This window comes from Salvelinus namaycush, chromosome 3, assembly GCF_016432855.1.
Source record: "Salvelinus namaycush isolate Seneca chromosome 3, SaNama_1.0, whole genome shotgun sequence".
Classification (NCBI taxonomy): Eukaryota; Metazoa; Chordata; class Actinopteri; order Salmoniformes; family Salmonidae; genus Salvelinus; species Salvelinus namaycush.
In genome coordinates this window covers 14,914,194-14,936,755 of record NC_052309.1, presented here as the reverse complement: position 1 = coordinate 14,936,755, position 22,562 = coordinate 14,914,194, and the positions used below count along the sequence as shown (strand labels likewise).

At 42.2% G+C, this 22,562-nt stretch overlaps 1 protein-coding gene across 4 annotated transcripts; it reads right to left on the bottom strand.

Moving 5' to 3' along the window:
- Positions 1-21,269, bottom strand: LOC120044990 (G-protein coupled receptor-associated protein LMBRD2B). 4 transcript variants are annotated; one of them, XM_038989784.1, is made up of 18 exons: positions 21,227-21,269; positions 15,159-15,376; positions 14,402-14,517; positions 13,109-13,207; positions 12,800-12,967; positions 12,395-12,605; positions 12,202-12,276; positions 8,759-8,872; positions 6,265-6,448; positions 5,699-5,880; positions 5,355-5,488; positions 3,188-3,293; positions 3,002-3,099; positions 1,697-1,800; positions 1,558-1,604; positions 1,318-1,447; positions 922-1,048; positions 1-776 (listed from the first exon to the last, which is right to left on the bottom strand). In XM_038989784.1, the coding sequence occupies exons 2-18, from the start codon at positions 15,330-15,332 to the stop codon at positions 713-715; spliced, it is 2,133 nt and encodes a 710-aa protein (XP_038845712.1). In that variant the 5' UTR covers positions 15,333-15,376; positions 21,227-21,269; the 3' UTR covers positions 1-712. The 4 variants fall into 4 exon arrangements, with proteins under 4 accessions (XP_038845712.1, XP_038845711.1, XP_038845713.1 ...); XM_038989783.1 differs by having other exon boundaries at positions 21,153-21,260; XM_038989785.1 differs by lacking the exon at positions 12,202-12,276 and having other exon boundaries at positions 21,153-21,260.
- Positions 21,270-22,562: the final 1,293 nt, after the last annotated feature.

Genomic DNA, 22,562 nt, shown 5'->3' with positions numbered 1-22,562 from the left:
GGGCAGAACGACAGATTTCTACCTTGTCAGCTCGGGGATTCGATCTTGCAACCTTTCGGTTACTAGTCCAACGCTCTAACCACTAGGCTACCTGCCTCTCCATTGAAACATTGATACTTTTTCCCACTATTTCTATTTTGCTGACAGATAAGTAGAAAGTTAATAACTTTTCGTGGGTTAAGACTTTTAAATAAGTCTTCCTCCAAAAATATCCTTAAATTAGTAGTAATTACTTATCTTCTCATCAAAATGATGAACAATGTAATCAGCCCATCAACCAGATTTTTGAGGTAAGATGCATTGTAAAGATCACAGGGGATACCACAGGAAGAGGACCTTGAACGGAAATTCATGTATAAGTAATAACAGAAATGACGAAGTGGTTTAACGGATGAGAAACAGTGATGAGCCCAAATGGGGTACGGATCTGCATTCATGACATGCTGCACAGGGGAGGACAGCTATCGGTCTAATAGGGAAATGTATATCAACAGCCCTGGAGTGTTCTGACAGAAGACAAGCTATTGGAGACAAGGAGCAGCAGATACATCATGCCAACAGTGGAGTGGAAGATAAGAGGTCGTGCTACATTCACAGAGCCTGAGAGTCTCTCTCCTTCCTATTGTCTTCCCTGCAAGGTGGATGAGTGGAGGATAAATTCATGTGCAATATTTAGCTTTCCTGTTCCTTCGACTCTCCCTCGCTACTCTTCTCAAACATCATCAAAGATTCTGCTCCGTGACGAGGACATGGACAGGTACCTGCCTGGTACATGCCTGCAAAATGGAGAGGCACAGTACGCATATATATGTTTAACAGCACATACTTTGTGTTATTTGCTTAGAGGTATCATCCACAGCAGAGCAGAAAGTGAAACTAACACACTTATTTAGATAAAGTGGGGAGTGGAGGACCTCTTACCTGGTGGAGTCTGCTTCAAGAGGGTCGTCTGAAAGAGTCTCTGCATTGAAGTCCAAAGGCTCTGCGTCCTCGAGAAGTTCTATAGAATCTCTCTCTGTTCCTCTGCCAGTCCGAGAGTATTTCGCCTCTGTTGAAGAAAAAACAATGATCAATACCATATCACTGCCTTCCGCAGTTCAATTCAGATACATGTAATAAGGGACTTAGATCTTTTTTTATTTTTATTTTTTTATACAAGTTGGGGTGTATCCTTCGTGTCATCAAGATAAGCCATGACTCTACAAGAGCAAACAAAACATTGATTCATTGTTTAACAAAAGCAATGAGTAAAATCTAGCTTAAGTGTAGAAAACAAGCACAATGTAATGTAAGTAGGTTTTGCGACCAATCACTTACGTCTGTTAGGGCTAGTGTTCGGGATAGGCACAGTATCAGAGTAGTTGGTCTCAGTCATTTCTGCGGCTTCATTTCTATTCCTGTTCCTGGCAGTGTCTTCCCGAGTGTTACCATAACGCTCCTTCCACTCCTAGAACACAGGAACAAGCCTGACGTTAACACCTTGATCCGTTACTCTGCAAAAATAAAAACCAACACACACACTAAAAAGGGCATGGAACATTTTATCTCGGGACTCACCCTTCGCCGGTTCTCTCCATCCTCTGTCCTTTGGCGCTTTCTTTTCTCTGTCAGAAACACAGAAATCAGTGGTTTGAGTTGACAACACAAACTTTTTCCACTGTCAAATGGTTTTCATTCAGATCAAGTGGGGACAAACCTCGTCGAATGAGCTCCTTGCCTTCATCAATCAGGTCAGAGGTCATTTCATTGTCTCCCACGAACTGCTGAAAGCCCAGGAGGTTCAGACAGCGGGTACCCAGGCTAAAGGGTTCATACAGAATCAGTGATGATCTGTCATAAATCAATGCTTGTTCTTGCACAGTATGTATGCATTTGTATTTATTATGGATCCCCATTAGTTCCTGCCAAAGCAGCAGCTACTCTTGCTGGGGTCCAGCAAAATGAAGGCAGTTTATACAATTTTAAAAACATTACAATACATTCACAGTTTCAACAACACACTGTGTGCCCTCAGGCCCCTACTCCACCACTACCACATATCTACAGTACTAAATCCATGTGTATGTATAGTGCGTATGTTAATCGTGTGTGTGTGTGTGTGTGTGCCAATGTTTGTGTTGCTTCACAGTCCCCGCTGTTCCATAAGGTGTTTTTTTAATCCGTTTTTTAAAAAATCAAATTTTACTGCTGGCATGAGTTACTTGATGTGGAATAGAGTTCCATGTAGTCATGGCTCTATGTAGTACTGTGTGCCTCCCATAGTCTTCTGGACTTGGGGACTATGAAGAGACCACTTGTGGCATGTCTTGTGGGGTATGCATGGGTGTCCAAGCTGTGTGCCAGTAGTTTAGACAGACAGCTCGGTGCATTCAACATGTCAATACCTCTCATAAATAAAAGTAGTGATGAAGTCAATCTCTCCTCCACTTTGAGCCAAGACAGATTGACATGCATATTATTAATATTAGCTCTCTGTATACAGCCAGCAGTGCTGCCCTGTTCTGAGCCAATTGGAATTTTCCTAAGTCCTTTTTTGTGGCACCGGACCACACGATTGAACAGTAGTCCAGGTGCGACAAAACTAGGGCCTGTAGGACCTGCCTTGTAGATAGTGTTGTTAAGAAGGCAGATCATCGCTTTATTATAGACAGACTTCTCCCCATCTTAACTACTACTGCATCAATATGTTTTGACCATGACAGTTTACAATCTAGGGTTACTCCAAGCAGTTTAGTCATCTAAACTTGCTCAATTTCCACATTATTTATTACAAGATTTAGTTGAGGTTCACGGTTTAGTGATGTTTTGTTCCAAATACAATGCTTTTAGTTTTTGAAATATGTAGGGCTAACTTATGTGTGCTGATAATCCTTTTGGGTCATTGGTGGAGTACTCCTTGTCGAAGAGAAAGTTGATATTCTGTATCGTAGTATTATTCATGCATTTGTCTACACCACGAATGTATTGTAATTTCATAATCTAAACAGCAGGCTAGACTCACCTGAAGTAGGTAGCGATACAAAGCAGCAATATAAGCATGGGGTAGTAGATATAGAAGCCATTAGCGATGAACGATAGGACCCTCATAGAACCCATGATCTGCAGAGGAGTGACGTGTTATTTTCCTCATATTGATGATACATCAACGAATATGTTCCATCAGTGTCAGAAGGATGTGCTGTCTTACAGAGGTGTAGGCCGTCTGCTCCTTCAGTTGGTGGGAGATGGCAGAGTCCATGTGGATCAGACCCAGGAAGTTCAGACACAGAGGAGGGGTCAGACGGCAGAACAGCCTAAAGAGCAAAAAGACTACATTAGACATTTAACATTATGTTACACAAACATATACCTGGTGCAAAGTAAGGGATGTATGGACATTGAGAAGTACAGCTGTCCAAATACAATGTAAACTCAGCCAAAAACGAAACGTCCTCTCACTGCCAACTGCATTTATTTTCAGCAAACTTAACGTGTAAATATTTGTATGAACATAACAAGATTCAACAACTGAGACAAACTGAACATGTTCCACAGACATGTGATGAACAGAAATGGAATAATGTGACCCTGAACAAAGGGAGGGTCAAAATCAAAAGTAAGTCAGTATCTGGTGTGGCCACCAGCTGCATTAAGTACTGCAGTGCATCTCCTCCTCATGGACTGCACCAGAGTTGCCAGTTGTTGTTGTGTGATGTTACCCCACTCTTCCACCAAGGCACCTGCAAGTTCCCAGACATTTCTGGGGGGGAAATGGTCCTAGCCCTCACCCTCCGATCCAACAGGTCCCAGACGTGCTCAATGGGATTGAGATCCAGGCTCTTCGCTGGCCATGGCAGAACACTGACATTCCTGTCTTGCAGGAAATCACACACAGAACGAGCAGTATGGCTGGTGGCATTGTCATGCAAGGATGAGCCTGCAGGAAGGGTACCACATGAGGGAGGAGGATGTCTTCCCTGTAACGCACAGCGTTGAGATTGCCTGCAATGACAACAAGCTCAGTCCGATGATGCTGTGACACACCGCCCCAGACCATGACGGGCTATCCACCTCCAAAACGATCCCGCTCCAGAGTACAGGCCTCGGTGTAATACTCATTCCTTCGACGATAAACGCGAATCCGACCATCACCCCTGGTGAGACAAACCTGTGACTCGTCAGTGAAGAGCACTTTTTCCCAGTCCTGTCTGGTCCAGCAACGGTGGGTTTGTGTCCATAGGCGACGTTGTTGCCGGTGATGTCTGGTGAGGACCTGCCTAACAACAGCCCTACAAGCCCTCAGTCCAGCCTCTCTCAGCCTATTACGGACAGTCTGAGCACTGATGGAGGGATTGTGCGTAACCTGGTGTAACTCGGGCAGTTGTTGTTGCCATCCTGTAACTGTCCCGCAGGTGTGATGTTCGGATGTACCGATCCTGTGCAAGTGTTGTTACACGTGGTCTGCCACTGCGAGGACGATCAGCTGTCCGTCCTGTCTCCCTGTATCGCTGTCTTATGCGTCTCACAGTACGGACATTGCAATTTATTGCCCTGGCCACATCTGCAGTCCTCATGCCTCCTTGCAGCATGCCTAAGGCACATTCAGGCAGATGAGCCGGGCATCTTTCTTTTGGTGTTTTTCAGAGTCAGTAGAAAGGCCTCTTTAGTGTCCTAAGTTTTCATAACCGTGACCTTAAATGCCTACCGTCTGTAAACTGTTAGTGTCTTAACAACCGTTCCACATGTGCATGTTCAGTGTTTGAACCCTTTACAATGAATATCTGTGAAGTTATTTGGATTTTTACAATTTATCTCTGAATGACAGGGTCCTGAAAAAGGGACGTTTCTTTTTTTTGCTGAGTTTAGTTCTGTCCACACAAATACAGCCAAACCAAAAATACACACCACTTTCTGAATGTCAATTTCCTCAATTTTTACCATATACATGATTTCTACAGATGTTTTGTCTCTTTGATACTTAGCTAATCATGGTTAAACCAGAACTAAAGTCTCACGTAATTGGTCAGCTGCTCAATTAAGTTCTGTGTCCATACATGTTAAGAGAAGAGATGAAAGAACGAGGAGCGGAACGAGGAGCTCCACACACTCGTTGAAAGTTATGGGCCGAATGTCCCCCCTTCTGGAAATTCGAAAGACGCAAACACCTATGAAATCGTGGTTTGTCCAAATAACCAGCAACGAAAAACACAAACACAGGAAATACTACTTGTAATCCCACACATCCCATTCCTTCCCGACATATTTGACGGTACCAGTTATGTTTAAAATAGATCTGTTTACGAGATCAATACTTAGCTAATGCTGTCTAATCAGAACCACATTCCTCTCCTCACATCGCTCTACCACCCACTCACATGCCACTGAACTGCAGGCTGTAGGCGTCAGTCTGGTGGTGTGAGGCCAGGTAGTAGTAGTTGAACACTCGGATCCGGAACACAGTGGAGTAAACGCAGGTACACAGGAAGAAGATGGTGATGAAGCACGCCATCTAGTGGACAAAACAACCTTTATGTGAGAGACCCGACAACCTCTAATTGAATTATGCATACACAACAGAAACCCACTGGATGTTGATATGATCAGATAACATAATGTTTTTGGGAGCATGTAGTGTGCAACTTTCTTTCTATACAGATATTACCAGATACACCAATTAGTACAGTAGTACACCGGTAATTGCTTTCCATTGGCGTCTCACCTCGATGTACAAGTAGTTGTAGTCTCTCTCAGCGAGCTGGATGAAGACAGCGAAGAGTGAGAGGACGGGCCGGGTGCTGAAGAAGGTGCACTCAGACCACACCACACCCACAGAGAACAGAGACAGCAACACAGCCAGCAGACGGTAGAACCACTGTCTCAGCAGGCACTCCCAGTACCACTCTGGAGAAGAACAGCATAAACACATAAAGGTCTCCAAGGATCTTAGGAATTTAGTAAAATTCCAAGTGAGGAGAGGAATGGAAGACTGTAGGGCTGTGACAATACCAGTATGGGAATTATTTTGTCTATGGTAAAAATTAAAACACGACGCAGACTAAAAACTCTTTGGTCCTTTAAAAACCTGCTGTATGTAAAATATGTTGCGCTATTGCTTGGAAAATAAATCAGTGTGATTCTAGATGACAACATAATGATGATGTTTGCAACATTAGGGCTGTTTTCCTAAAGAAGTTTAACCTGCTTCGTGCTTTGTTTGTAGGTGTGAGTGAACCCTCAGTTGTAGAGTTGACCCAGGTGTGAACTGTGAGGATCTGTGACACCCACCTACAGTAGGAGTGTATAAGTATGGGCTGAGCCAGCTAGTTGGTTCTGTGGAGGGGAAGCTGTGAACAAACTGGTGGGCTGAGCTGGTCTCATTCTTGGCCACGTCCTCCAGGTGCATAGCCTGCTGCAGGAGGATCTGCCACTGGACATGGGTCCTGTTGTGCCTCTGCACTGCGTAGATCACCTGACCATTCACAAAAGAACCACATCCTCAAACTAGGGTTTAGAGTAAATTTGTATTTATATTTAACTAGGCAAGTCAGTTAAGAACAAGTTCTTATTTACAATGAGGGCCTACACCGGCCAAACCCGGACGACGCCCTATGGGACTCCCAATCACGGCCGGTTGTGATACAGCCTGGATTCGAACCAGGGTGTCTGTAGTGACGCCTCTAGCACTGAGATGCAGTCTTAGACTGCTGAGCCACTCGGAATCCCCATAAATCCATTTGAATTTAATCACTTTGACAGCATCCCGTTTGATTTATTTTTAAAAAATGTTTAAAAATAATAATAATTACACACATGTTTCCCCATGGAAAAAGTTATCAGAAAGTGACTTTTTAGACCTAAATGCAAAAGCATTGGTTAACTTTTAGCACCTCTATCTCCTAAATGCCAAAGCATTAAAGTTAACCCATTTTGCATACCCCACCATACCATGAGACATCCATGTCTTCATCACTGGAAAATATAAACGGTTGAGTTTGATATAATTTAAAAGCTTACAAACAGGGTTGTCAAACCATTTTATAATTTCTTGAAAACAATATTTTTTTTATACAAATTATGACATTTAACCTTTAATGTAAATTATCTAAAAACGTGTAAACTCCCATTTTTTTCATATTCACATTTGTTGTATCTTAGACCCTACTTTACATCAGCTGTGGTTTTTGAGTTGTGCCTGCCATCGGGTGTCATTTCAATCATAGAAAAAGAATTCCTAGAATGGACTTATCCCTTTAGATCACTGCAATTTAGCTGGTACACCATTGAAATTTAAATTATAACTTTTAATTACTACCACAAAGAAGGCTGCCGGTCCACCCACCATCTGTCAACTTAAATGGTCATGTCTATTCTATTATCTATATTTCAATACGTTACCTATGGAGGATTGACTGTATAATTTAAAGTCAACATTCTTAGTTTAGACCAACCATCTTTGTGGTACGCTTTGAAAGTTTAAAATTTAAAACGTAATACCTACACTACATGACCAAAAGTAGGTGGACACCTCTTTGGCGAACATCTCATTTCAAAATCACGGGCATTAATATACAGTTGGTCCCCCTTTGTTGCTATAACAGCCTCCACTATTCTGGGAAAGCTTTCCACGAGATGTTGGGACATTGTTGCGGGGACTTACTTCCATTTAGCCACAAGAGCATTAGTGCGGTCGGGCACTGATGTTGGGCGATTAAGCCAGGATCGAAGTCGGTGTTCCAATTTATCCAAAAGGTGTTCTGAGCAGGCCAGTCATGTTCTTCCACACCAATCTCGACAAACCATTTCTGTATGGACCTCGCTTTGTGCACTGGGGCATTGTCATGCAGGAAACAGGAAAGGGCCTTCCTCAAACGTTTGCCACAAAGTTGGAAGCACAGAAACGTCTAGAATGTCATTGTATGCTGTAGCTTTACGATTTCCCTTCACTGGAACAAAGGGGCCTATCCCAAACCATGAAAATCTGCCACAGACAATTATTCCTCCTCCACCAAACTTTACAGTTGGCACTATGCATTGGGGCAGGTAGAGTTCTCCTGGCATCCACCAAACCCAGATTCGTCTGTCGGACTGCCAGATGGTAAAGCATGAGTCATCACTCCAGAGAGTCCAATGGCAGCGAGCTTTACACCACTCCAGCCAACGCTTGGCATTGCGCATCGTGATCTTAGGCTTATATGCGGGTGCTCGGCCATGGAAACCCATTTCATGAAGCTCCTGATGAACAGTTATTGTGCTGACATGGTTCCAGAGGCAGTTTGGACCTCAGTAGTGGGTGTTTACGCTCTTGCGCTTCAGCGGTCCCGTTCTTGCTCCTTGATGTTTCCACTTCACAATAACAGCACTTAGTAGACCGTGGCAAGTCTAGCAGGGCAGAAATTGGATGTACTGACTTGTTGGAAAGGTGGCATCCTATGACAGTGCCACGTTGAAAGTCACTGAGCTCTTCAGTAAGGACATTCTACTGCCAATAATTGTCTATGGAGATTGCATGGGTGTGCTTCATTTTATATACCTGTAGCAACGGTTGTGTCTGAAATAGCTGAATCCACTCATTTTAAGGAGTGTCCACATACTGCTGTATATTTAGTGTATGTATGGAAGGTTTCATTGAAATTAAAAGGGGTGCTGTCAAAAAGTGACTGAACTCAAATGGCTTGACCCTTTATAGAAGTCTGGATATAGTCAGCAATATGACAAAGAACACAAAATCGCGAAATAAAACTGTTGACTAGCTAATAATGTGAACATTTCTTAAATGTACCTGTTTGTGAAGCTTCACCAGGTTCTTTTCACTAGGATAGGTGTTCTGTTTGTCATCAAAGTCCTCATAGTCATCCATGTTTCTGCCCATCTTCTCCTGGTACTCCACAGGGCACTAAGAGAGAAAACTGTTAGGATCATAGACAGATACTGTGCCTTCAGAAAGTATTCAGACCCTTTGAATTTTTCCAAATTTTGTTAAATTACAGCCTCATTCTAAAATTGATTTAAAAAAAATATATATTTCAGCAATCTACACACAAGACACTATAATTACAAAGCGAAAAAAAGGTTTAGACATTTTTGCTAATTTATTAAAAACAAGATACGTTTACATTTTTTATTTACATAAGTATTCAGACCCTTTGCTATGAGACTTTAAATTGACCTCAGGTGCATCCTGTTTCCATTGATCATTCTTGAGATGTTTCTACAACTTGATTGGAGTCCACCTGTGGTAAATTCAATTGATTGGACATGAGTTGGAAAGGCACACACCTGTCTATATTTAACTCCCACAGTTGACAGTGCATGTCAGATCAAAAACTAAGCCATGGAGTTGAAGGAATTGTCTGTAGAGCTCAGAGATAGGATTGTGTCGAGGCACAGATCTGGGGAAGGGTACCAAAAAATAAAGATTTTTCTTTCTAGAGCTGGCCGCCCAGCCAAACGAAGCAATCGGGGGAGAAGGGCCTTGGTTAGGGAGGTGAGCTCTAGAGTTAGGGAGGTGAGCCGACAGAGCTCTAGAGTTCCTCCGCGGAGATGGGAGAACTTTCCAGAAGGACAAGCCTGTCTGCAGCTCTCCACCAATCAGGCCTTTATGGTAGAGTGGCCAGACGGAAGCCACTCCTCAGTAAAAGGAACATGACAGCCCGCTTGGAGTTTGCCAAAAGGCACCTAAAGACTCTCAGATGATGAGAAACAAGATTCTCTGGTCTGATGAATCCAAGATTGAACTATTTGGCCTGAATGCCAAGCGTCACGTCTGGAGAAAACCTGGCACCATCCCTACGGTGAAGCATGGTGGTGGCAGCATCATGCTGTGGGGATGTTTTTCAGAGGAAGGATCGAAGGAAAGATGAACGGAGCAAAGTACAGAGAATCCTTGATGAAAACCTGCTCAGGACCTCAGACTGGGGCGAAAGTTCACCTTCCAACAGGACAACGACCGTAAGCACACAGCCAATACAACGCAGAAGTGGCTTCGGGACAAGTCTCTGAATACCCTTGAGTGGCCCAGCCAGAGCCTGGACTTGAACCTGATCGATCATCTCTGGAGAGACCTGAAAATAGCTGTGCAGCAACGCTCCCCATCCAACCTGACAGAGCTTGAGAGGATCTGCAGAGAAGAATGGGAGAAACTCCCCAAATACACATTTGCCAAGCTTGTAGCGTCATACTCAAGACTTGAGGCTGTAATCGCTGCCAAAGGTGCTTCAACAAAGTACTGAGTAAAGAGTCTGAATACTTATGTTAATGTGATAGTTTAAAAAAAATCATAAATGAACAAAAATGTCTAGAAACCTGGTTTTGCTTTGTCATTACGGGGTATTGCAGTGGTGGGCCGTCAGGGCCTGCAAGGCCTTCTCTGCTGGCCTAAACATCATCAGAATATAATATTTTTTTAAATATATTTTCCCACAAATATGTATTAAATTATTCCCCAGAGTAAGAGTTATACTCTTCATTTCATAGCTTTCCTCTTGGTTGCACTGCTTCCAGCCCCAGGTTGAGATTTGGAGGGCTGGTCTTCACATTAGATCTTTTATCCAATCATATTCAGCCATCATGTGTTGCCAGGGGTCTAAAATCTGCCCTCAGGCCTTCAGAATCAACAGTGCGGGCGCTTGTAGCTTATAGTGAATGGAAATGAAAATTTAGTGTCAACCAATCAGCTTTAGAGTTGGCTATTGTACGCCTGCTGGCTGGCTCCAGTGTTACACAGGAGCCAGCTAGCAGGCGTAGTGCGTGCACGTCTTTTGATTGGATTACCAATATTGAGAGGCAGGTCCTATGGAGATCTAGGAAACTGAATTTGATAAACGAATTAATTCGCGTACTACTAAGCTGTTTTTTCAACCCACAATGGCGGAAGGAGGAGAAGATATCGATTTGGTCGAGGATATAATTATAACGCCATTCTCAAGACGAACTTTTCAAGAAAAGTTAGACATTGTAAGGAGAGGTCGCCCGACGCCACAAAGCCTGTCACAGGCGGGAAAGGGCTTCGTTCGCTCGCCACTTTCAAAGTTTCAACTACGAGCGCTGTCAATGGCTCACAGGCACCTTGGCTCCGGAGAAGCACTGCAAACTGTACTGCTGGGAATGCCTATTATTTGCAAGTGATCGATTTGGTGTTTGGAGCCACACTGGCTTTGCAAACTTGAGTTGTCTAACCAAGGCAGCAACGAGACACCAAAGTACGGCTGGGCACTAACAAGCAATGGTGCTTTTGAAAACTTTTGGGGACACCGGAGTGGATCTACAGCTCAAAGAACAAGCGCGCAGGGCAACGGAGCTGCACAATGAAAAGTTGAAGGGAAATATTGAAAAGACTCATTGATTGTGTCATGTTTTTGGGTAAACACTGTTTACCCAAAAATGTCAATTTGTCGTCGCCTCCCGGGTGGTGCAGTGGTCTAGGGCACTGTATCGCAGTGCTAGCTGCGCCACCAGAGTCTCTGGGTTCGCGCCCAGGCTGGGCTGGGTTCGCGCCCAGGCTCTGTCGCAGCCGGCCGCAACCGGGAGGTCCGTGGGGCGACGCACAATTGGCATAGCGTCGTCCGGGTTAGGGAGGGTTTGGCCGGTAGGGATATCCTTGTCTCAGTATGTAAAATGTAATAAAATGTATGCACTCTACTGTAAGTCGCTCTGGATAAGAGCGTCTGCTAACTGACTAAAATGTAAAATGTAAATGTCAATTTCAAGGTGACGCAACGCCTGGTTATACTGCGTTTCTGTCTAAATGTATAGTTTCTAGAGCCATGGCATCATAATGAGGTGGATTAATTCGGGTGGGACTGTGTAGTACCTCACTGAAGGCCCAGGCCCCAGGCCCACGGCACGCCACTGGGGTATTGTGTAGAGATTGATGAGGGGGATAAAAAAACAATTCAATCAATTAAAGAATAAGGCTGTAATGTAACAAAATGTGTAAAAAGTCAAGGGGTCTGAATACTTTTCAAAGGCACTGTAGAGGACTCCAGTGCCCCATAATGGGACAGATGCAATGAAGCGACCTCTATCTAAGTTTATGGTTAGGATCAACAAAGGCACTGGACATTCTCAGGCCACTTCACATTCCTCACTTGTTTAATCCTCACTTTAAGCACATAGAGAGTGCACACATCTCATTCAATAACATTGTGGGGTTGGGCTCCACATTCTTTACTGAGAATATGTCATTGTTTCTTTGTTTGATGCTTTGTCCTTCTTTAATCTTGCCTTTCTAAGAATAGTATCGATGTACTTCCTCAGTGGGTGGTTATACTTGATGGATTCTTGGACTTTTCTCACTTCCTAAAACAGATCAACAGCAAATAGAAGGACATCAATTAAACACAATTCAACTCAGTTTCTAAGAAACAGACCGCTATAATGTTTAAATGTTGTAGTCAGAGCAGTAACCATTCACTACCTCCATGACGTCCTCTAGATTCTCCTCTGCATCAGCCTTCTCTGTCATCAGCTTGGCTGCCTTGAAGTAGGTCTTGATGAGCAGGTGTCCCTGCCGCGAGGCGTTCCAATATGAGCGCGGAATCTCTACTAGGCCATAACCTAGCAACAGCACCAGCAGGAACAGGCCCCAGGTGTTGGCTGCAGTGATGCCTATTGTCTGGAGCTCATACCTGAGAGAGACAAAGGGACAGACCAAACAAGATTTAAGTGAGACAAAGACATACATGGTTCCTTCTAATTACCTTTCTATATTAGTACTGTGTTGTATAGAGTACAATGAGGTGAAATGCAGAATGGTAACTTTTTTTTTGTAGTCAACAGCGCACTTTCCAAGTCTAATTTGTCCATGTTGCTGTGCACTCACCAGGAGAGGTGCCACTGAGGGTGAACGGCAACGTAGATAAGCAGCGATCCGAAGATGAGCAGGTATGTCCCGTAATAAATGGCATTCTCTATCAGTGCCGTCTTTATTTTCCCAGTGATAGAGAAGCCCCCCGAGCGTGCATAGGATTGCATGAAGGGCAGCAGCAGCCTGCAAAGCCAACAAGATCTGGATTAAGGCAGCTGTAGTCTCTTAGTATATCAGACAAAATGAACAAACTTAGAGACCAGTTCTGATCAGTAGTGTTTCCAGTACAATTAAATACAAGGCCAAACAGTGTCAAGCACTCACCAGGTGAGACACTGAGAGGTCCAGTAAACAACCCTCCAGAACACAGGCATGATTCCATCCGGAATGTAGCTCCACGGCTTGTAACACACCTTTGGAACACTGTCATGGAAAACATACAAACAGTGTTGATATGCAGTTAGCAAGGTCTGGAAACATTGAAGAAATTAACATCTGGAGGGGAATGAAATGACAAAAGCTACTGCCTACTGCTATACTGATGGGGACCTATTTAAGAGGAATCAAAAAAAAGATACTGGAGCAAAGCACATAAACGTTGATCTTCATTGTCAAACAATGAAACTTCAATGTTTGCCTTGTATAGACTATTAGGATAATATGTCAGACTGTCTGGGAGAAAACACTGTACATAATGACAGTCAAGCAAAACTACATTGGAAAAAATATATAAATGCAACATGTAAATACCACAGTAAATGTCAATACCACAGATGTCTCAAGTTGAGGGAGCGTGCAATTGGAATAATGACGCAGGAATGTCCACCAGAGCTGTTGCCAGGGAATTTACTGTTCATTTCTCTACCATAAGCCTCCTCCAACTTCGTTTTATTGAATTTGGCAGTTAGTCCAACCGGCCTCAACCGCAGACAACGTGTATGGCGTCGTGGAGGCGTGCGGTTTGCTGTTGTCAATGTTGTGAACAGAGTACACCATGATGGTGGTGGGGTTATGGTATGGGCAGGCATAAGCTACAGACAACGAACACAATTGCATTTTATCGATGGCCATTTGAATGCACAAAAATACTGTGATGAGATCCTGATGCCCATTGTGTGACCAACATATGCATATCTGTATTCCCAGTCGTGAAATCCATAGATTAGGGCCTAATGAATTTATTTAAATTCACTGATTTCCTTATATGAACTGTAACTTAGTAAAATTGTTTCATGTTGCGTTTATATTTTTGTTCAGTATAAAAAGGACCCAATGTACTTGACATTTCACGATGGGAAGAGAGTGGACTTTTAGCTGTCGCAAATGAATGTGTGACAGCAGATAAACAAAATCTTCCTGGTAATCCCATTTAGATCAGTTTGTGCAAAACCGTTTTGAGAAGACAGCTAAAACACAGTCTCATGTTTTGAATTACAGCAATGGTTCCTGCCTTATGCTTTCTGTCTAGGACCCTGATCCCTGGTCTTTGGTAACTACTGTACATGCTAGTGTTTTGTTCAACCAAATCCTGACCTCTGTCATGTCATTACCCTGAGTGCTGAACCTAATCCTATGACACGTGAACATATGATGAGACCCTAGGAATTAGGCACTAACCTTTTAGTGGGTGTGGCCATAGTGGAGTTTCCTGCAGTTTGATTGGATATCAGTGGGGTCACCAGGGATACAGAGCCATGTTCTTCATGATCAATCTTACACTGCTTGTAGATTGTCTGAAAGGTCCAAACAAACACACAGACAAAGGAACATAAGGCCCTAAAAATTGTTAAAGACTCCAGCCACCAAAGTCATAGACTGTTCTCTTTGCTACCGCATGGCAAGCAGTACAGATGCACTAAATCTGGAACCAACAGGAACCTGAACAGCTTCTATCCCCAATCCATAAAACTGATAAATGGTTTAGTTAAATAGTTAATTAAATAGCTACCCATACTATCTGCATTGACCATTTTTGCACAAACTTTGACTCATCACATACACTGCAGTTAGTCACTTTATTCCTAGTTATATGTACAAATCTACCTCAATTACTTCGTACCCCTGCACATTGACTTGGTACTAGTACCTTGTCTATATAGCCAAGTTATCGTTACTCATTGTGTTTCTATTATTTCTTTATTTTCTTTCTCTCTGCATTGTTGGGACGGGCCCGTAAGTAAGCATTTCACTGTTAGTACACACCTGTCGTTTACGAAAAATGTGACAAATAAAATTGTATTTGATATCAGTAAGGTCTGCAAACACACAGACACACCAAGTTACTGGTCACCATTTTCATCCAAGTTAGGTGTTTCTTGAAAAAGGGAATGGATAAGATGGGGTTTTGGTGATGAAAGAGGGCAATAGTACTAACCGTGCTGATGTCCAGAGGAAGAATGAAGACGATGAGGAAACACAGGTACCAGGCCAGCAAAGTGCCAAACAGCACCATCCTCTGCTGCTTACGGAAGTCTGCATAGCGATGCAGCAGGAACAGAGCCAGGAAGAACACCACCACTATCTCAATGCCCAGCGCAGCCCCACTCATCCTGACTGCCTCTCTTATTGCTCTCGAAACCAGCAACACAGTCACTAAAAAGAGAGAAATATGTCAAATAAATCCCAAGACTATTCAATAGATGGGTGTAAAAGAAAAAAATTCACATCAAAAAGTAATATTGCATGGTCTAAACAAATATGTGTATGTACTCCTAAGAGACAACAAGTAGCTCTTCTTTTGAAAGTTTCAGGCAGAGCATAATTCTCACTGAGTGACACACACTCCCCTCCCCCTCTGTCAATTACTTGAGAAAATAATGAACCCATTTTCATTGGCTTCCAAAGCCATGAGTAGTCTCCTACAAAAGACCTATTGGTCTGTCCGAGTCTGAAAGGGTCTTTTGTTTTCCTCCTTTGGAGCATGATTAAATGAGAATGGGAACATTCTGCTCTACATAAAACAAACGTTTACAATAACACAACCAAAGAAATGGCATGAATGAATATGATTGTTTTACCACAATGTCATAATATAAGCCATTGCAGGGCCAGCTAATTGGCATTAGCTAGCCCCCCCCCCCCCTCCCACCGCGGCAAGGACCTCAACATGACAGCAGGACATATGCCCAGGCAGTGTGCAGCGCAACAGGCCCAACCTGCACTAATACACCCACCCAAGCCCCATCCTGCGACCTAAGAGGTATGTATCAGATGCTCAACATGCTCTGCTCACACCTACTGCGATGGTCCGCGCCTAAATCACACTAGACAATATGGAACACAAAGCTTTACTATCTCATCCTGGAATATACAAGGTCTAAGGTCATCTGCCTTTGGCCAAAAGAGCAGGAACCCAGACTTCAAAGAAATTGGAAATACAGACATTTTCATCCTACAAGAAACATGGTATAAAGGAGACAGACCAACTGGTTGCCCTATAGGTTAGAGAGATCTGGTAGTCCCATCCACCAAACTACCAGGTGTGAAACAGGGAAGAGACTCAGGGGGAATGCTAATTTGGTATAGAGCAGACCTAACCCACTCTATTAAATTAGTCAAACAGGAAAATGTTATATCTGGCTAGAAATTATTAAGGAAATTATCTCAACAGAGAGAAATGTCCTCATGTGTGCTACCTATAACGATGACAGCTTCTCCATCCTAGAGGGGGAAATCAACAATTTCCAGGCTCAGGGACATGTACTAGACTGTGACGACCTAAATTTCAGAACCCGACACCCTCAGCACACAGGGGGACAAACACCTACCTGGAGGTGACAGCAATCCCTCCCCCTTATGCCCCCCTAGACAGAACTACGACAACATAACCAACAAAAACTGGTCACAACTCCTGCAGCTCTGTCAGACGCTGGTATGTACATAGTCAATGGTAGGCTTCGAGGGGACTCCTATGGTAGGTACACCTATAGCTCATCTCTTGGCAGTAGTACTACTTTATCACTGACCCTAACCCAGAGACTCTTAGAGCTTTCACAGTCAGTCCACTGACACCCCTAATAGATCACAGAAAAAGCACACTATTTGAACATAGCTTTGCTCAATCATGAGTCATCAATGCCAAAGGAACTTAATAATATTAAGAAATGCTATAGATGGAAGGAAAACAGTGTGGAAATATGCCAAAAAACAATAAGGTAACCAAAAATTCAAACCCTTGACAAATGGTTTGATATAGAATGCAAAAACCAAAGTAAGAAATTGAGAAACCTATCTAACCAAAAACATAGAGACTAGTGATGCACCGATATTCAATATTTTCCATGCCAAAAAACCCGATACCCGATATTTAAAAAAAAATTCAGCCTTAAGCATTCTAGTCCAGTTAAATAGTTAACACACACACACGGACGCAGCGGTCTAAGGCACTGCATCTCAGTGCAAGAGGTGTCACTACAGTCCCTGGTTCGAATCCAGGCTGTATCACATCCGGTCGTGATTGGGAGTCCCATAGGGCAGCGCACAATTGGCCCAGCATCGTCCGGGTTTGGCCGGTGTAGGCCGTCATTGCAAATAAGAATTTGTTCTTAACTGACTTTCCTAGTTAAATAAAGGTTAAACACACACACACACAACCACACTGACCAAAAAGTTATTTTGTTGGCACCTATTTCTTTCACTTACTTTCTGTGCTGTTTCGTTGTTAATTTGTTCAGTCGTTTCATTCTCAACCATTTCTATGGAACGCCGTTTGGGTCTTTGTGTGTCAAAAAATATACTATTTAACACTATTTGACGTGTCAAATAAGCTTGTTGACCAATCAGGACCTGAATATGACTGCTCGTCACATAAAAAATTAACAGGTTCATACATTTTTTACATAGTTACTACACATTGATTACACTATCACTCGTATTTCATGTCACAACGATTCATCGATACGTATGCTATGATGCTGGTAAAGTTGTCTCGCGCACCTACAGTGCTGGTCATAAAAAAAAAGCTAGTTCATGGATGCAAACAATGTTCTTCCCCAAAAACATAGCAAATCGACAATTTGTTTGTGGCTTTTGTTAGCTAACTAACTATATAGCTAGGTGTCATCATCTAAAATAACCCTAATTTATAAGACAGTTCTTATTTGATTAACGGTGGTCGGACACATCTATGTGAAGCTAGCCACAATAAGGATAAGCCACAATATTGGACTTTGCAGTTAGCCTTCAAAATAAAAGTTTGGCATAATTCTACTATTTATATTCATTTGCATTACTGTCAATGACAAACTTGTATTTTGAAGGCAAACTGAAAATTCCACTATTGTGCCTAATCCTTATTGTGGCAAGCTTCACAACACATAACCAAGTCCGGTCGAGCAACACTAGCCAGATGAAGCTAGCTGCCTGCTTATAACGTTAGCTTTGGGCAACAGGGTTAAGTAGTTGGCTAGCTATGTATTTTCATGAACTGAAGTTCAATTTCAATAGTCGAACAACAAGTGGCAATCTAGCTAATACTTACTCACAAGGATTCCTAAATCCTTGCTAAGAATAATGAAAATGACTGCAGGTTCTACTGGTCATTGTTTTCAGGCTAGTTGTATTGGTGCTAGCTAGGTACCAAGCTAAAGCTAGCTACCCCAGAAGTTGCGATAGAACAAATGATGCTTTTACCAACGCAGTATTGTAAACACATCATTCGTGGCCGGTGTTTGCTTGTTTGTACAGCTTTGACAGTGCTACTGTATCTTTTTTGACACGCAAAGACCCAAACCACATTCCATAGTATGCATGTTGTGAAGCTAATAGTAGTGACCCTATTACTGTGTAACTCCGGTAGGGCAACATCTGAAAAATAGCGCACTTGGTAGTGTGTACCGGTGCTCGACCAGTCGGCGAAAGCCAACATCACCCACAACAGAGAACGGTTGATTGTCAAGGGCAATGAATTCCATTATCTTGGCATCAATGGATTTTGCCTTTGAGTTGTCTCGCTGAAATGTTGTTACTCTTTCAAATGACTGCTCGATCCACACAGCAGACATTGTGGGCTAGTTTAGGAATGCTGTGTTGCACGTATAGCCCAAAATTTACGTGGCTTCATTACATCATGTACCTACGTTATATAAGTATGCACGTCAGCTTTGACATCAGTTTTGCACATCGGGACGTTAAACTAGACATCGGCCGATTCCGATATGTTCGCCGATATATCGTGCATCCCTAATACAGACCCAGAAAAACTATGGCAAATCACTAAAACAAAAAGGAAAAGCACGTCAGAAATCATCTCAATGTAATTTAAGAACCTAACCACTTGGAAAACACTAAACAAACAACACGAAGAGTTATCTATCCAAAACGGAGATGTATGGATAAACCACTTCTCCAATCTTTTTGGCTCTTTAACAAAGAACAAACAGCAAAAACATATGCATGATCAAATACAAATCTTAGAATCAACTATTAAAGAATACCAGAACCCACTGGATTCTCCAATTACACAAAGAACTACTGGACAAAATACAAACCCTCCAACCCAAAAAGACATGTGGGGTTGATGGTATCCTAAATGAAATGAAAAAATATACAGACCACAAATTCCAATTGACTATACTTAAACTCTTTAACATCATCCTCAGCTCTGTCACCTCAATATTTGGAACCAAGGACTGATCTCCCCAATCCACAAACATGGAGACAAATTTGACCCCAATAACTACCGGGGGATATGTATCAACAGCAACCTTGGGAAAATCCTCTACATTATCATTAACATCAGACTCATACATTTCCTCAGTGAAAACAATGTACTGAGCAAATGTCAAATTGGCTTTTTACCAAATTACAGTACGGCTGACCATGTATTCACCCACGCTTTGTTGATTTCAAAAAGCGTTCAACTCAATTTGGCATGAGGGTCTGCTATACAAATTGACTAAACATATGACATCATAAAATCCATGTATACAAACAAGTGTACGGTTAAAACTGGCAAAAAACACAGACGCTTTCACACTTGTTAAACAATAAAAATGAATATAATTTCACAGGCTAATGCTTAATTTGCCTTGGATGTTTTTACCACGTTTGGGGCCCCTTTGAAATAATACTTAACAGCAGCAAACAACCTATCAGAAATGCTAGCTAGAAAACATAAGCAAACCACGACTCACGCACAAGCTATGTGGCTACTACGTATTCACCACGTACACCCTAATTGACAAACAAACTAAAACGGCTAAAATTGTGCAGCTAAAATGGTCAAAAAACACATTTCTTTCCAGTGGGCCAGGGGGGTGAAACAGGGATGCAGCTTTAGCCCCACCCTCTTCAACATATATATCAACAAAATGGCCCAGGGCACTAGAACAGTCTGAGTTAAGACTCTGCATGCAGAATTTTGCAAAAATATTCTCAGTGTACAACGTAAAACACCAAATAATGCATGCAGAGCAGAATGCTTATGCTCAAAATCCAGAAAAGAGCAGTTAAATTCTAAAACCACCTATAAGGAAGCGATTCCCAAACATTCCATAACAAAGCCAGATCTGGCTCTCAAGAGAAGACAGGCTATGTACACACTGCCCACAAAATGAGGTGGAAACTGAGCTGCACTTCCTAACCTCCAGCCAAATGTATGACCATAGAGAGACAGATTTCCCAGAGCCACAAAGAAATAGAAAACAAATCCAATTTTGATAAACTCCCATATCCACAGTGTGCAATCACAGCAGCAAGATTTGTGACCTGTTGCTACAAGGGCAACCAGTGAAGAACAAACACCATTGTAAATACAACCTATATTTTATATATTTTCCTTATGTACTTTAACTAATTGCACATCATTACAACACTGTATATAGACAATTACATTTGAAATGTCTTTATTATTTTGGAACTTTTGTGTGTGTAATGTTTACTGCAAATTCTTTATTTTCTCACATTTGTTTATCTATTTCACTTGCTTTGGCAATGTAAACATATGTTTCCCATGCCAATAAAGCGCCTTAATTTTAAATATAATTGAAATTGAGAGAGATATCACCAGTGTAGGGTCATTACAGTAACTAAAGAAATGTAAGCCCATGTAAGAATTCACTCAAGTTAATTGAGCAAAGACAGCGCCACCTTGCTTGCTACGGTAACTCACACAACGTATTTAGCTGGTATGGTAGTTAAATCAATAACAAACGAGCAAAGACGCTTTCACACTTGTTAAAAAACAAAAAAATAATCTAATTTCACAGGCTAATGCTTCATTTGCCTTGCCCTTGGATGTTTTGCCGCGTTTGGGGCCCCGTCGAAATAATACTTAATAGCAACAAACGACCTATCAGAAATGCTCGCTAACATAAGCGAACCACGACTCGCGAACACACAGTGTTGCTGGTACGCTTAATTATCTCACCATTCGACTGTTAGGGATCCAGCCAAAATCACAGTACCACAGTTATGATATTGTAAAATACAGCTACCGTGTACCATGGAAGAATTAGCGTCACGTCCTTGGTTCTTCCTGGTTTGCGTAATGGCAGCCGGGGATGATGGGTAGTGTATGCGTTTCTAAAACGTTAGTGCTATCCAGAATCCTTGAGCCTTCCCTAGCCTGCTACCTTGGACCTTTATCAACAAGACAGGCTTACCTACTGCGTGCTCTCTCGCCTCCTTTTGATTTTGGTCAAAGTTGATCGAGGAGATTCGTCGAGGATAGTGAACGTGAATACGCTTGCATGAAATGAGATGGTCCTTAGGCAAAATTATGTTTACAGGGGTGGATCCCATATTGTGATCAAAACTAATGAAATTAGTTGTGCAAGACATTTTATAGATAAAACAATATGGGGGTTTGGCAGATTTCCAAATTCTTCCGTTGGAGGATATACATGGATATACATGAACTACTTAAGTCGTTTTTTGGGGTATCTGTACTTTACTATTTCGGACAACTTTTGCTTCACTACATTCCTGAAGAAAATAATTTACTTTTCACTCCATATATTTTCCCTGACACCCAAAAGTACTCGTTACATTTTGACAGGAAAATGGTCCAATTCACGCACTTGTCAAGAGATCATCCCAACTGCCTCTTATCTGGCGGACTCACCAAACACAAATGCTTTGTTTGTAAATTAATGTCTGAGAGTTGTAGTGTGCTCCTGGCTACCCGTCTGGTTTGCATAATATGAGGAATTTGAAATAATTAATACTTTTACTTTTGATACTTAAGTATATTTTAGCAATTCCATTGACTTTTGATACTTATGTATATTGAAAACCAAATACTTTTAGACTTTTACTCAAGTAGTATTTTACTGGGTGATTTTCACTTTTACTTGAGTCATTTTCTATTAAGGTGTCTTTACTTTTATTCAAGTATAACATTTGAGAACTTTTTCCACCACTGCCTATGTGACTACTAACGAATTGCCACAATCCTCGACTACTCAACCTTTCCAAGTTATGGAGGGAGGATGGAGGATGGTCTTTTTTTCCAAATGAGAAAACCCCCTTGCTCCAGCCAAACGCCACGCCCACAGACATTCATTTATTCTCCACAATGAATCTGGATCTGAGTATCTCCCTGACACTTCACCGAATGCCAACACATTTGAGGCCGTCTGATTGGTCAGAAACCGATGAGTCGGGCCAGGGCCAGAACACACATGGGTAAAGCAGTAGTTTGAAAATGTGTCATTGGCTTTGATAATCTGATTGGTTAGAGACGATTGTTTTGTACAATGCCCCTCGTGCCCCTCGTCAACACAGACAACTTCAATGATGGCAGTCTCAGACTAAAGTATACTGAACAAAAATATAA